At 37.4% G+C, this 17500-nt stretch overlaps 2 protein-coding genes across 6 annotated transcripts in view; one reads left to right on the top strand and one right to left on the bottom strand.

Annotated features, from left to right (window-relative positions):
• The window catches only part of LOC106882622 (protein Wnt-9a), a 278778-nt gene that overhangs the window by 198532 nt on the left and 62746 nt on the right, over nucleotides 1-17500 (bottom strand). The window lies entirely within an intron of this gene.
• The window catches only part of LOC106878311 (protein Wnt-1), a 77228-nt gene that overhangs the window by 24129 nt on the left and 35599 nt on the right, over nucleotides 1-17500 (top strand). For all 3 annotated transcript variants that reach the window (XM_089340270.1, XM_014927501.3, XM_089340271.1), the window contains exon 2: nucleotides 14296-14549. In XM_089340270.1, the coding sequence (XP_089196396.1) occupies nucleotides 14296-14549 (254 nt within the window). The remainder of the gene's footprint in view (nucleotides 1-14295; nucleotides 14550-17500) is intronic.

Raw genomic sequence — 17500 nt, 5'->3', positions numbered from 1 at the left:
AGTGAGTAGAAGAATGCTACATACAGAGAGAGAGAGAGAGAGAGAGAGAGAGAGAGAGAGAGAGAGAGAGAGAGAGAGAGAGAGAGAGAGAGAGAGAGAGAGAGAAGAGAGAGAGAGACAGAGGTGGAAGAAAGAGTGTAAATAGTAGATTAATAAATATTTAAAAGAAATAACATTCATTTCATCATTTCGTACAAGCAACGAGAAATTTGATAAAAGTTAACCTACAATTATTCTATGTATGCCATATTTCCTTATATTATCTATAGTAGCAAAAGAACACTTCCAAAGTTACCTATTATATGATGCGCAAATCTTTAATGTATATGTGTATACGTGCGCTTGTATATATATATATATATATATATATATATATATATGTATATACGTGCGTGTATATGTATGTATGTATGTATGTATGTATGCATATATGTATGTGTGTATGTATGTATGTACCTATCTATCTATCTATCTATCTATCTATCTATCTATCTATCTATCTATTTATCTATCTATATATATATATATACATACACGCGCACATATGTAATGAGAAGTAATATTTATCATCTAACTAGCTACATTGCTTGTTATACGTATACATATATATAAACATATATATATATATATATATATATATATATACATCTATATATAGATAGATACATACATACATACATACATATACATGCGTACATCCATCCATCCATCCATCCATCCCCCCCCCCCCCACACATATATATATATATATATATATAATCCCTTACAACCACATGGTATTTAATAATTTGTCATTTAATGTATTTCAGTTTCTATTTGTCTTGAAATGACTACCCTAGGTTTTGATGAGAAACATCCATTTTCAAATTATCATAATTATGTTAATTATTTTATCACCACACGTCATTAGAAATGAGTTATTAACTTTTTGCTTTAAAAGTTTTGTATTAATTGACTAGATATCAAGTGTTTATCAATTATTTTATCAAAAATAGATTTATAAATTGTCACCGACCTGTTTCATACGACTTACTGAATAAACTGATATCTGAACCTGCTTTCCATTTGTTAGAAGTGCATTATTGCATCATTTAGTTCCTAGAGTAAAACATAATCTCAATTCTAAATAGGTACCATAAGAGATTAAATTTATTTAACCATTACGAAAAGTAAATTACAATTAATCTTCTGTAACAAGCTACTAGACCAGTGGTTCCCAACCCTTTTACTTAAATCAGTTTTCTCACGGGCCCCTTTCAATATGCTTATCCTTATGTGCATATATATATATATATATATATATATATATATATATATATATATACGTGTGTGTGTGTGTGTGTGTGTGTGTGTGAAATTTTGAATTTAACTCACGGACCCCCAGTACTAGCTTTATGGACCACCGCATGTATCTGCGGAACTCAGGTTGGGAACCACTGTACTAGACATTTAAGGCAAGTGGAATTTTTAATCCATGAAGACTAAAATCTAAATTTGTGTTTCTGCGACGAATACTTTTTAGATTAACCTCTTGCCTGCCATGGGCCCCATTTGCGGATCTGCTAAAAACAGTCTCACTGCCGGTTGTTCGTTGTATTTAAAGCGAATGGCTTATGGACATTGCGTTTGCAGAGGAGTGTTTAACAACATTTAGTAATTAAAGTTTGTCATTATTAGCTCTGACATAAATTTGCAATTTTTGACTTAAAAAAATATTGACTGTTTTGAAAACGTTTTTTTTTTTTGGCATTTCCCATCTATATCATTCATTAATATTTCATACACGTTCACATTTGACACCATAGTTTAAAAAAATTAAAATGCTTAGTATTGCAATTAAATAGGAAAGGACAAAAATACTTTGTGACTTTTCGAAAAATTTATCCTAATTTCCAAAATAATTTACATATGAAGAAAATTTTAATTCTACATATTATTTTAACTCCTTAAGACACCTGACAAAGTCAAAAGAAAAAAATGAATAAAAAAATTTCACTTAATGGGTTAAGTATCATAACATCTTAAGATTCTTATATTTTAGAAACCAGAATCCCATTTATAAACAATAGAAAGAGATATATCTAAAAATTCAAACAAAAAAGTCTTAATTACTCCTTTCAGGGTGGAATCATAAGTTAATTGGAATAAGTTTTTGAACTGTACAGTAAGGATTACAGCTTTAGATTTCAGTCTTATTGGCAAACTAATTCTAATTCTCTTTCTCTCTTCTCTAAGTATAACCTGCGAACAGTCAATCTCTCCCTTAATTAAGTATGTTCATTGTACCCGATTTCTTTCGTTCTTCAGCCACATTAGTCGCTATAAATCCATTTCTCTGTAACTCCTTTTCTGACTACGTTTTCCCATCACAATTTTCCTGTACAGATTTAATGTCACAGTAGGCCATTGTCGAAAGTCTCCAGAGACTTGTCTCAAATTATTATATAAATCAGATACTTCAAACGAAAATATATAATCTCAAATTCCCGTATATATAAGAATATAGGAACGCAGGCACACACTCATATGCGGACATACAATTTATATAAAACTTGCATAAAATATAGATACGAATAAGGTATTAGAAGTAAGATTATCTTCAATTTCGTTAGAAGCGGTAAATATATTTTTATCTTTTGCCTATCAGTTCAGACAAAATTCTTAAATAAAATAATTCTCAGTTCTCAATATATTGCACATATTGGTTCCAAATGTTGGTATTAGGCCGGCATTTTCGAGAGAGGGATTACGTCGATTCCATCCACTCCAGTACTTATTATGTTTACCCGAAGAAATGAAAGGCAAAGTCCACTACAGCGGAATTTGAACTCAGACCATAAAGACGGTCGAAATACCGGCAGCATTTTACCCGGTGTGCTAGCAATTCTGTCAACTAGCCGCCCAATATGTTGCATATATTGATTTCAAATTTTGGTACAAGGCCAGCAATTTCGGTGACGGTGGTAAGTCGATTACATCGACCCCAATGTTCAACTGGTACTTATTTTATCGACCTGAAAAGGATGAAAGGTAAAGTCGGCCTTGACGGAATTTGAACTCAGAACGTAAAGACGAACGCAATGTCGCTAAGCATTTTGTCCGTCGTACTAACGATACTGCCTGCTCACCACCCTATATATTGCATATATTGATAAATAATGAAAGTTATTACAGGTTGATACATTTCTACTGGGTCTATTTGCGCAGTGAACTCGTCCCACTTGTAATATCCTGGTTGCTCGATATGTAAAAACAAAATTAAAATTTATCCTACGAAAACTGACCTGTGGTGTAGTTAGAACCTCCGTCAACTTAACAGATGCTGTTACCAGAATATCGCCAAGTCAGTCTAAAGATACTATCTTCAATGAGAAGACACGTTTTTTTGTTATAAAAATGATAATAATCCTTTTTACCATAGGTACAAGGCCTGAAGTTTCAGGAGAAGGACTAGTCAATTACATCGACCTCAGTTCTTGGCATGTACTTATTTTATTAACCCAGAAAGGCTGAAAGGCAGAGTCGATTCCAGTGGAATTTTAACGCAGAACATGAAAACGGATGAAATGCCGCTAAACATTTCGCCTAGCATGCAGACAATTCTGAACAGCTGGATAACTGCTTGCAGAAAGGCTCAATACCCAGCTAGATGACAAAGGGAAAGACATTGTTATGTATCAAGGCTGTTGAAAAGAGTAACATTGTATCCAACTTACGACCAATAACATGTCCTCTGCTAATGTGGAAACTATTATCACGTCTTTTGGCCTGTCAACTGTATGGATATTAGAAAAATAATGGATTGCTACCTATAGAATAGATCAGTGATTAATAAATAGACTGATTATCAAAAAGTACAAGTGAAGACGCACAAATCTGAAGATGTTATGGATTGGTTATCGTAAAGCATGCGATATGAGTCCACTCACTTGGCTAACGAGGACTATGGAAATGTATGGAGTAGCAGAAAACATAAGATGCCTTATATGGAACAGTATGGAAGGCTGGAGAACTGAATTGACTGCAGGGAATCAGGTATTAAAAGTGAAAATTAGGAGAGGAATCTTCCAGTGGGACAGTGTACCCCCACTGATCTTTGAATTGAGAATCATTCCCCTGATTGAAATGCTTCAGAAGACAAAGCTGGAGTATGATCTGGGAAGTACTAATGACCTGTAGGTGCAATGTATTTCGTTATGCAACCATAATATACTACAAAGTGGTCTGGAAAGTGGTAAAGGAAGCAGAACTGCACAGTCTAGTCTGTGCAGATTTCCTCAAATGATATCAAGGAGTTTAAACTTTCAAAATGTGCTATGATGGTGATGAGACGAGCAAAGCTTGTCAGAATAGGTGTATTTATGCCAAGAGCTGAAATGACGAAGGCAATTAGACCTGAATACAGATATAAATAGCTAGGAATGCTTGAGGCAGATGGATTTGAGCACAATGATATAAAAGAAAAGACAAAGAAAGGGTATCTGTGGCGAATGAGAAAATATTGGATTCAAAGTTGAATGCGAGAGACACATAGTTTCGGCAATAAACACACGCACAGTCGCAGTGACTCGGTATGGCGCTGGTATTCTGAGGTAGACAGAGGATGAGCTAAAGGAGTTGGACAGGAAGTCAAGAAAGCTCCTAAAAATGCATGCAACCCATCATCCACGAGTAGACACTGATCACCTATACATCAAGAGAGCAAATAGAGGAAGGGCACTGATAAGTGTGGGAGACTGCGTACATATCGAACTTGGGAACATACTGAGGCACCTGTCTCAAAATAAAGAAACCTTGCACGTGTCAGTTAGGGAAGAGGGCGTTTGAAAGCAGAGAAAAAAACGCAAGAAATACAAAAAAGGGCATGGAGAAGCACTACACAATAAGAGACAACACAGTCAATTCCATGTATCCACAACTGAAGTTGATGGAGAATATACGTAGGACTGGCTGAAAAGGGAACACCGAAAAGAGAGACTGAGCGCACCATACTGGTGGCGCAGGACTAAGCTTTGGCTACAAATTGGAGGGTCAACCTTAGGAACGAGCAAGTGTCTCCACTGTGCCGATTCTGTGATAGAGTTGACGAAGCCATTACCCATATCGTGAAAGAATGCCCTAGACTTACTCAAAGACATTATAACAACGGAAATAATGGAATCAGTGAAAAAATAGAACGAAGGAATACAAGAGAGTGAGAGAGAGAGAAAGAGAAACGAGAGAAAGAGAGAGAGAAGGAGAGAGGGAGGAGGAAGAAGGTCTATATTATTCTGTATTTTTGTGATCAAATTGCTGGCACAGTCTAAATGTTTTACATAATGAAACAATGTTATGGAGATCTAATGCATTAAAAGATATATCGCTAGATAGTTAAATTAAAGTGAAATAATCTTAGCAAATAGCTGTGGATGTTACATTATTATTATTTTTTTGTCTTCCAGACCAAAAGCTGTGACCATGATGGGGTACACCATCATTCATTTTTTTCTTATTAGTATTAAATATTTACCGGTATTAGAGAGCAAATACATACATTGGCAGAAAGGAAAGCAGATGAGATAGTTAATTGGATAGATAGATAGATCGATAGATATATATATATATATATATATATATAGATAGATAGATAGATAGACAGATAGATAGATAGATAGATAGATAGATAGATAGATAGATAGGTAGATAGATAGATAGATTGATAGATAGATAGATAGATAGATAGATAGATAGATACGAGATGCTTTAAAAAAGTATCCGATCTTACTTTTTCGCGCCAAAACTAATGCCTCATAGGACAAATCCTTTCGGCAGGAGATAACACCACCCTTTTTGCGCATGGATGAAAATGTTCGCGCCGGTAGGCCTAGTCAGTTGCCGGCTATTACACCTAAGGTAATTTTGCAAAAATCTTGATATTCAAGCTTAAACCATCCAGAAGTATGGGTATGTGATAACTGGTGCTTGGCACCAATGTAGACTGGGAAAAGTAACGGAAGAAAACAGGAAGGCAAAGATCATCTGGGGCTTTGACTTCTAGACAGCCAAGGTGTTAGAGCACCGAAGGCTAGATATAGTAGCCTTTAGAAGAGACAAGCAAGATTGCCTAATAATCGACGTGGCAATACCAAATCAGCATATCACGAACGAAAGAGAAAAGATTGATAAATATGGAAATCTGAAAATTAAGATCGCTAAGATGTGGCGGTTGCACAAGTCTAAACATACAGGTTGTTCCTTTAGTCATTAGAGCATTTGGTTCAATACCACCCAACTTGAAGGAACATCTGGAGACTTTCGAAATACTCCTACAATCGTGGTATATTGCAAAAATCAGCTTTACTTAGAACTGCACGCATACTGCTTAAAGTACTGTCTGTTTCAGATACTTGTGACTTGGCAGATAATACCCCACCCCCAACCCCGGTACACACAATATCTTCAATCTGCCACATCACAATACAGGATACTATGCGACGTCTTCTATAATGATAATAATGATAATAATAATAATAATAATAATAATAATAATAATAATAATAATAATAATAATAATAATGATGGTGATGATAATGATGATGATGGTGATGATGATGAGGATTTCTTTTATTTGCCATCAGGGCGACGAATGAGAGGGAAAAATACAAAGACAAGCACAAAACTATAGGTATTTACATAGACAAAAAAACAATCTAAATATACATGGCATACAATGTCAGCAAAAGAAATGAAATTTGTATGGTATACAATATCAATTTCAAATTTTGGCACAGGACATGCATTATCAGGGGAGGGCGAAAGTCTATTACATTGACTCTAGTGCTAAACTGGTACTTATTTTTTATCGAACCCGAAAGGATGAAAGACAAAATCAATCTCGGCGGAATTTGAACGGAGAACGTAAAGACAGACAAAATGTCACTAAGCATCTTACCTGGCGCGGTAACGATTATGCCAGCTCGCCGCATTACATGGTATTCAATATTATCAAAAAGAAATGAAATAATAAAATAATTAACAGAAAAGTAATAATACGATACTCTTGAAAAAGGACGACTTCTTGGGACAATTCAAGAACCCCACCATCCAAGTTCTCCCTGTATACTTGGAGCAAGTTTCCTCTTCAATTTTTGCTCACCTACTCTGACGCCTACAATTAGTGTGGTGCCATCCACTCTTGCCATTTTCATCACTTTCACCCAGCTTTCAATAACACCACTCAAATTCAACACCTCCCGCGCGACGCTCACCTTCCTTCTCAAGTATATGTATATACATGCATTGGTAAAGACCCCTTCGGTCATAAAGGATCATGGGACTGCACATAGAAAATTCCCTACCGCGGCACAAATCCAGTGACGTTTTTCATTGAAGACCAGCAGTCGCTCATGCATACTAACCACCCCTCTCTACGCCACCAATGTTATCCAAAGAAGTGGAGGCGCAACGTCCCAATGGTTAGGGCAGTGGACTCGCAGTCGTAGGATCACGGTCTCGATTCCCGAACCGGGCGTTGTGAGTGTTTATTGAGCGAAAACACTTAAAGTTCCACGAGGCTCCGGCAGGGGATGGTAGCGAACCCTGCTGTACTCTTTTACCACAACTTTCTCTCACTTATTCTTCCTGTTCCTGTTGTACCTGCATTTCAAAGGGCCAGCCTTTTCACACTCTGTGTCAGGCTGAATCTCCTCGAGGACCACGGTAACGGTATATTTGTCTGTGGAGTGCTCACCACTTGCGCGTTAAATTCACGAGCAGGCTGTTCCGTTGATCGGATCAGCCGGAATTCTCGTCGTCGTAACTGAAGGAGTGCCACGATATCCAAGCGAAAGGCAAAGGCCAATACAGCTTGGCACCAGTGACATCGCAACTCATTTCGACAGCTGAGTGAACTGGAGCAACGTGAAATGAAGTGCCTTGCTCAAGAACACATATATGAACATACACACACACACACGCACACAAACACAGACATACACATACACATATTAATATTTAGCAGAAGTAAGAGATGACTCAAGGTCCGAGAGGTTGAAATAGTTTATTAAGTGTAACTTGTTTGATAAGTGCCAACGTTGTGAAAATCTCGGACATTGAGTCACCCTGTTACTTCCGCCAAATATTAATTAAAATATACATATACTCATATTTTGAGTTCTACTTTTCTTTGATTGCGGCTATGCTGGAGCACCATCTTTAGTCGAATGAATCTTATTCTTTGTAAGCCTAGTACTTATTCTATCGGGTTCTTTTGCCGAACCGCTAGTGACGGGGACGTAAACACACCAACACCGGTTGTCAAGCGATGGTGGGGGGACAACCACAAACACAAATAACAAACACACACATACATGTATAAATAGACATATACAAGGGGCTTCTTTCAGTTTCCGTCTACCAAATTTAATCACAAGGCTTTGATCGGCCCGAGGCTATAGTAGAAGATACTTATCCAAGGTGCCACGTAGTGGGACTGAACCCGGAACCATGTGGTTGTGAGGAAAGCCACTCCTGCGCCTATATATATATATATATATATATATATATATATATATATATATATATATATATATATATATATATATATATATATGTATGTATGTATGTATGTATGTATGTATAACAATGAAAGTGGCTATACGCAATATAAACCAAGAAGGAAAAGGTCAATTCTCACTAGTTGTGACTGAGGTTGCAGGGTAGCCCCTACATTGCTAAAAATAAGAATTAAAAAGCCCTTGCATCCGCAATAAGGGCCTTGACATTAAAGTCATTCGGTATCTATCAGCCTCTTGATTCTCGTCGAAGCCCAGAGCCTCACTTAGAACGCCATTGCACTTACCGCTTCTAAACCTATGTACAGTACCACTGTAGAACTTCCACCGTATGCATCGGTCCCCGCCTGATCCATGACGGTAGCTCAGTTAAAAAGACGAGCTGCAGAAAAGCGCGTCTAGGAAACTGCAACCACATGTGCTCATCGTCAGGAAACACTAGAGATGATGCAGCCTCAGCGTATGTCTGCGCATCATTAGCCACGGCATTCCCAGTCCACTACGCAGCGGATGTTGACAGCAAATGGATCGTCTGGCCAGCAAAACATGTCCCCTGCATAGATAGCGAAGAATAAGCGCTCCGTTCATGACAGTCAGGCGGTACTCGATGACAGTTCAATGTAGGCATTCAATACCTTCACCCGACTCTTTACGAATATTTCCTTTCTGGTCATTTCTGCGTGAGACTAGCCACTTAGTTCACCTCTTTCCATTTCTTATTCACCCAAATAAGTATCAACGGTCGACTCTATCGAAATCTTTCAACCGATTTAAATTGACCAGGTCCCTATTCATGCTATGTTCTTTTCCCTTCCCTTCTATAATGTAGAAGTTGAGCAGTTATCTTAAATACCGATGAGCAGGGTCTCGCAGACTCTGATGACGCGAATGAGATTGCTCACCCTTAATACAATCATTAGGTAATTTTAGCCTTACATAAATGGACCGAAGCTTCAGCGAACCAAGCCTTAGTGTCCACCCACTCAAACGATACATCGAAATAGGTGGTATTTGTCACATACAGAACCAGAATGTGTGACGAATAAATAAGCCAGGGCAAGTGTCAGTTTCTTCACTAAAAAATTTTTAAGTCAGTACTAAGCAGTTATGTAGCTGATGTTATCAAAGTTTTTCCCTTTTTGAGGTCATCCCTTAATAACGTTACCATTTCCCAGTCCACATGAGTTTTCAGTCCGACGATAGTTGCAATAGACAACTGCCAAGTGAGTAGTGAACAAATCTATCATTTAGCAATAAATTTTATAGGACATGCTATCCAATCCTGGCATTTTAACCATTAGTCAGCCACATTCAAACATCTAGAGAAACACAAAGTTCTTCCAAAACAAGTATGTAAGAAACAACACTTGAATGACGGCTAAAGAAATAACATGCTCCATTAACTACAGTTTTATTGTATACTGCTTGTAGATCGTGTACAAAAACTTAAATACAGTACCACCGATAATAAATTTTCAATAGGATTACAACTTTACAGACCATTAACTTAATCTTTGGAGGTAAAAATACTTAATAATACAGAATGAGGAAAGTAAAGCAGAGGAAATATAAAGAAGTGGCGTAAAAAGATATTTGTCTTTATAACCGATCACTTTATAATTCTAAACCTTTCGTTTCTTTCTTTATAAGTTATTAACTGTTTAGTTTTGACCATCCCTATTATACTAATAGCAACTCTCTAGTAGATTATCCCTTTATCCCCACCCCTTTTTGCCCTAATATGTGCGACTCTATTATCAATGGTTTCCTTTGCTTTGTTGACTTCTTACTCACCGGATTCATCTCTCCACCTCAACTGACCTGGATCCTGCTACAAAATTTAGTCACTTCTCCATGCTTTACTTTTTACTACCCCATACGACTCCTCTCTACTTACACAATCTCTCATCGCCTCGCCCCACTTCTCTCAATTCATTTAACATTCCATATCACATCATTACTTCTTCCCATTCCTCATTCGCAATTTGGCCACCGTGATGGTAAGCTCTGTAGTCTCTCATTCTGATACTAAACACAAGTGGTACTACTCGGTAATTCGATTATGCCTAAGGATTATGTATGTATGTATGTATGTATGTATGTATGTATGTATGTATGTAGACAGGTAAGAAGGTAGGTTGGTAGGTAGGTAAGCTGGTAGGTAGGTAGGTAGGTAGGTATAGTTTGGTAGACAGGACGATAAAAGCGGGTTGATACTGAGGATATAGTTATGGAATTTGCTCGAATATTTTATCTTTTACATGCTTCAATCATTAGACTGAGGACATACTAAAGCACCGCCACAAAGAATTTTAGTCGTGCGAATCGATCACAGTACTTACTTTTTAAAGCCTGGTGCTTTTTCTATTCGGTTCTTTTGCTGAGCCGTTAAGTTATGGGGACTTAAACACCCCAACGCCAGTTGTCAAGCGGTGGAGGGGGGGGGGGGAGTCAAACAAATCAAATTCACTCACAAAGCTTTCTACACAGCCACACCTGTGACTCTGCTGTAATAACTTTGCAATATAGAACATACGATATCCTATATTGTAGAAAGAGCAACACACTATAGAATATTTGGATAGTTTTTCATAAATGTAACAAGTAAAAGAGAATAGAGTAGCTGACTGTCAGGCTGGATATTAATTGTGGACTAAAATATTTCAATTTAAGCTTATTGCCACTTGCAATGGCAATGTCCAATCATTCAGAGGCGCACAGTAAATCCTAAATTTATTTCTTTTATTTAATAAGTAGTTAACCCTTCTTTAGTACACAGTCCATAGGAATCATTCCCTCGGTTGGGCGGAGCAGATCCCACCACTAACCATTTCAATCCATAATTAACATTTTTATAATAGATTATGGATGTAGACCGTTAGTGAATCTGAGAATCTAAATCCAGGTTTGAAAGAGCCATACGGATGCATAGAGATGCGGGTTCATTACAGCCATGATATAATGCTTACAGCTATTCTGCCTCTCCCACACACATATTGGTTCACTATGTTGGTTTACACCACATTACGCACGAGTTTTTGTAACTATAACTCGGGGGTGAAGAACTAGGTGGAGAATCAGTTCCGTTAGTCATCCTATGCACAGTAGAGCTTGGCAGATAACCAACTTGGTTGGGTCAGTGCCACTCGCAAAGTGGTGTTATTAATATGTCCCTGCTCCTGTCGCTATTCTCATTTCCTTAATCAGAGGTATTACTACAGTGGATCTAAGTGGGACAAGTACTACAGCATGCGAGATTGCGAGGCAAGTCCACTTTTGAGGTGCCCTCAGAAATTTCGCCTTTGTTCCTGAGGTAGTGCCAGCATCATATCAGTTAAGTCTGTAGCAGCTATTATGCTGGACACGGTGGGTATGAAGTACCATAAATTTATAATATTTCTATTAAATATTCTCTTGTACTTATGTTAGGGAAAACACACAGCGAGTATCTGACAAAGGCCATGGGGCGTTTGTAGAATGGTGAGTCGTGTCATGTCATTTGTCTTTTACAAGGTTGTAAATTCATCCTTGATGGCTTGTATGATGTCCTCAGTTTCATCTAAATGTGATTAGCTTCACTCTCTCCAGTACTCCTGGAGTCGCTGCAGGGATTACCGCGTTTACTGGTCGTTCTTCCGAGACTGGAGTTATTGTTAATTGGAGATGGTGTCATTTCGCTCTCAAAGACATCCTGACTCAGGGTCCCTCCCCTACCGTTACACATATTAGTGTCTGAAGTGGTCTCATTACACTTCCAAGTTGTTTTCATATTATTTCCTCATTCCTTCTGTGACCGCTGACAGCATCATTATAATACTGAGCTTCACCATTGATCATCTTTCCATTGGCAGAAAAGTTAGATAACATAATCGATACATTTCTCGCTAGGCTTTCAGTGAAGGTTGATTGTATGGGCGTACAGTTTCGAGTTCACGTCTAACAAAACGTAGGAAAAAAATTGCGTAACAGTGTGACAATCAGTTTGTTCAATTGCGATAATCGGCTTACGGAAAAACGTGTATATTATATGAAGCTTACAAATGCCAGTTACGTTTTCTACGTTTCCTACACACACACACACACACACACACACACACACACACACACACACACACACACACACACATATATATATATATATATATATATATCCGAGGTGGTATCAAAAAGTTCCAGGACTAGTTTAATAACAACACCACCACCACCACCACCAACAACAACAACAACAACAACAACAACAACAACAACAATAATAATAATAATAATAATAATAATAATAATAATAATAATAATAATAAATGACTTATTTACCTAAATTTTAACATCCTCTCCTTCGAAATAGTTACCTTGTGCAGCAATAGACCGGTCCCAGTGTTCCTGTCACTTTTGAAATGCGGCCTGGAAACCGTTTTCCGTAAGCGAGTCGAGGACCTTCTGCGATTCGCTCTTGATCTCGACAATGGTGCTAAAACGGCGACCTTTGAGTTGCATTTTCATCTTGGGGAAGAGATGGAAGTACGCCAGTGCTAAATCTGGCGAATACGGCAGGAGCGGAAGCGATGACATGTTGTTTTGGTGAGAAATTCACTAATGAGGAGAGCTCGGGGACAAGGTGCGTTCTAGTCATTCTTTGCGCTCCACAGATCCGGTCGCTTTCGCCGAATGTCCTCCCTCAAACGCTTCAAAATGTCACAGTAGAAATCTCGATTGACGGTCTAACCCTGATGTCTCGATGCGCAATACAACGGATGTCGAACACGTGAATGAGTATGCTCTTTATTGAGCTGCGGTTCTGTAGTACATTTTGAATTGCCCGTGCCGCTTGAAATATTGCGTACAACCCATTGCCTCATCACAGTAAGCTTCCAGAAGCATGCTCAATGTCTCTGTAGCAGACTTCCCAAGCTTAACGCAAAATTTCACGTTGGCTCTTTGTTCTAACTTCCTGTCCATAACAAAAGTCGCATACATGTGATCACAAAAACACAAATTTCACAATTTGCGAAGTAAACACTGCGATGTCACTCGGCACATGCTCCATGAAGGTTGCTGCTAGCCCTCACTGCGCACGCAGCCGTGTGCTGTTATCAACTGGTGCGCTACAAAAGTAGTCCGGGAACTTTTTGATAGCACCTCGTATATATATATATATATATATATATATATATATATATATATATAGTATGTGTGCGTGTGTGTACGTGGATGTGCGCGCACATGTGTGTTTGTATGTACGCGTATCGCTGGCGTTTGGATGTACGTTCTCTGTTGAAGATATTTCACAGTCTTCACTCATACTTCTTTGGCAATGGACATAGCTCTGCTGAATCTAAAACCTGAGTCGGACTTATTGTTGAGATGGAGATTAAGCCTACGGCTAACACTTACTAATCCGATGGATATGAGGGCGTGAAAGATGTTTTTAAAATTAAACTCTTACAACTTCATTCTTTCTTCATTTATTGCATGCACAATACATTACATAATTAATTGTCTTGAAAAATATGCTTCTTTGATTTGTTTACACAACAGTAAGTAGCATTTTAAAGGCAACAATATGCATATACTATTACTATACTTTCTTAATAATTGGGGAAAACTGGTTAATGAAATAAGAATTTTTAATACTTTCATAATAAAAATAACCTAACTAAAAATAAGACAAATTGTTTGCAAACGATTCAGAATATTTTGAAATCATTTTTTTTCTAGTATATAATAAAACAATTGTGTGTATTTTCAGGACACTGGCGCATGCAGAATCCATTAATAACATGTTGGTACCACAAACACAAATACAAAATCCAACTTCGTTACCACTAACAAGAAGACAAAGAAATTTAGTTTCAAAAAATCCAGGGAGTATTACCGCTGTCTACCAAGGGGCAAAACAAGCTATACTTGAATGCAAATACCAATTCAAGAATAGACGATGGAACTGCCCAACATATGAAAGTGGACGAGGAAGTTCAGTTTTTGGGAAAATTCTCCAAAAAGGTTTGATCTAGTTTTTCTTTTTTTAATATTCTTGCGGATAAATTATAAATATCTTAACACAAAACTAAATCTCCAGCAAACAAATAGACACTGATTTACGATAGAAAATATAAAAATAGAAAATATTGATTTAATGAATAGGAGGGATAAGGTACAGTCTTACACGATTTTTCAATATTGCATGTTGAAAAACAAAGTATGCTCATAATATTTATTCATAAGTTTATCGATTTTCTTTACTCACACATGACAAATACATTAAAAATATCAGTTAGAGTGATAATATCGCAACCCGAGTTCATTAGTGGTAGCTGTCCTATCGACACTGAAGAAAATAAGAAAATCAACTCGGTCGGTAATTGAACCGAATGTATTGAGGGGCAGCACTATGTAACGTTTTGACCGTCGCTCTACTAGTTCGACTTCTCCTCCACCGACTCATCATATCAACGTTTATTCTGTTGTGCATTCTAACTCTGATGAAATGTTCATTTTACTTTATTCTAAATGCATCTATAATTTCATTATTTGTAATTTGAATTAATTGAATATAGAAACAATTGTAGGTTATAAGAAATCGATATTGTTCGAAATTGGAGTTATGTTAATAAATTGATCTCTATGCCAATTAGCTGGTGCTGGCTGATGGAGCCTACCGGTGAGTATTTAAAAGGAAGTTTGGCACGTCGGTCATTCACCTGTCGACATTTGATGACGCTGCATCGAAGAAACCATAGAAAAAAGAAAAAAAAAAACGTACTCAACACCAGAGCTGAGGACACCTCCGAAAGTGGGGGAAACGTCGAAAACAGTAGCGGAGCAGGGACCGAAATCGGATGTGGTTCCTTCTGATGATGTCCTTAGCCACCGGATCCTATAAAGGAGCTGTTGAGGTAGCGATCCACGAAACGTGGTTGGAATTCTTTCTTATGTATATATATATATACACACACACATACATATACATTCATATATGTACACATACATTCATATACATATACACTCACACACACACCTATATATGCATAAATCAACATATACACTTATATAAACTTGTACATAAGTGGCAGTTGTCCGTAGGATAAAACAGCGTACAAATCAATTGAAGTCCTACTTCTAGGTATGCGAAAAATCAATCAGGAATCGTTAATATGACGATGAATTGTAAAAAACTAAATATGAATTTTTGTGTAGAGAAGGGAAGTAGTTAGCGGTGTAAGAAATAGGAAGGGTAAACAGTATATAGAGAAGGAATTTGGGTTTCTAACGGGTGAAGGAGTTATATAATTTTTTTTTTCTAATTTTCATTCTTATATCATTTTCTTCAGTGCAAGGCAGCGAGCTAGCAGAATCGGTAGAACACCATGCAAAATGTTTAGCGGCATTTCGTCTGTCTCTAAGTTCAAATTCCGCCGAGGTAGACTTTACCTTTTATACATTCGGGATCGATAAGCTAAGTTCCAGTGAAACACTGGGGTTGATTTAACCCCTCCACCGAAATAGCTGGCTTTGTTTCAAAAGTTGAAAGCAATATTTTCTTTACTGTTTATAATAGTTAAAATTTCCGCTATGCAGAACGAACACTTATTAGCATAACCGCTATCAGGTTTCTCACATTACGCAATTGAGCATGTCATAGTGTAATTCACTCAGTCTTTTATCAAGCGCCAAATTAATCAGCATATTGCATACATTGAATATTAAACTTCATTAATCAAGTATCATTTACTTTGCGTTATCTATACAAGCCGTATCTAAGCTTGACTCTAACCAGTTGTCTGCACCACGATCATTTTTGATTTCGCTATTTTAGTATTAGACACACACACACACACACACACACACACACACACACACACACACACACACACACACACACACACACACACACATCTGTGTATGGGAATATATCACTTCCTAATTTTCTTTTTAGAATAGGCATCGTAAGCTCGGTATAATTTCTGTTTCTTTTTCACTTATTACTTTTCCTTCTTGTTGATAAAGTGCACATCTCAAAACGTCAAATTCAATTTTTTCCGTTTCATGGGGATATTTATTTTCATTTTTCACACTCTTTTATAGTTATTGTTTCGTTTCATAGTTCTGCAATATCTCTTACTTATTTAACTTTGTATATTTATTTGTTATATTTCTTGTTTTAAGTCCGTCTTTATATATACCCGAATAAATACACTGAAGCAGAACAATCGCAGATACTTGACCATGGCAGTTATCGTGTGTCTGTACGCCCTTCGTTCATTCATTCATTCATTCATTCATTCATTCATCCATTCATTCTTTCATTCATTCTTTCTTTCTTCCATTCTTTCGTTCTTTCTTTTTTCCTTTGGTCCTTCTATTTCTCTCTCCTCTCTCTCCTCAACCTAATCTCCTTTTGCCATCTACACTTATTTCCCAACTCCACTACACATTGTCTAATCTAATATTCTGTTTCCACGAACTACACCGTCACTTTAAGCTAGCCCTTGAACTCTCTATCCTCATTCTTTCAGGATGTCACGCTTAGCTTTAGTAAGACCCGATACTCTACCAAAATCGTTTTTCTTTGCCATTGTCAACAAGTCATTTGCATCCTTAATGGTTTCCATATTCATTTTCACCCTGCCTCGTAAAGCAGCTTTGCTATGCAACTATTTGGCATCTAGTCTTCCCGACGTCTTATGCAAGAAAACCTCGGCTCTAGCCACTCCTCACCTCATACTTTATGCATTACATCCGCGTCCCCTTTTCGTCCGCCTGCTCCGGTTTCTCAGTTTCCCTCACTTTCTCCTCATTTCTCATTTTTACATTCTCTCTAAAACATTTTCCAAAGGAAACACTCTTATATTATGAAAGAGAAACTGATCTCCGTCTGTCTGACAATAACAACATCTGTGTAGAGGGAGGGACAAGTGCAGAGAAAAAGTTGTCGAGAGAGAGAGAGAGAGAGA

Source organism: Octopus bimaculoides, chromosome 23 (genome assembly GCF_046866305.1).
Source record: "Octopus bimaculoides isolate indiv1 chromosome 23, ASM4686630v1, whole genome shotgun sequence".
In the NCBI taxonomy this organism is placed as follows: Eukaryota; Metazoa; Mollusca; class Cephalopoda; order Octopoda; family Octopodidae; genus Octopus; species Octopus bimaculoides.
The sequence above is the reverse complement of the archived record's forward strand: the minus strand, read 5'-3'. Positions and strand labels throughout refer to the sequence as shown.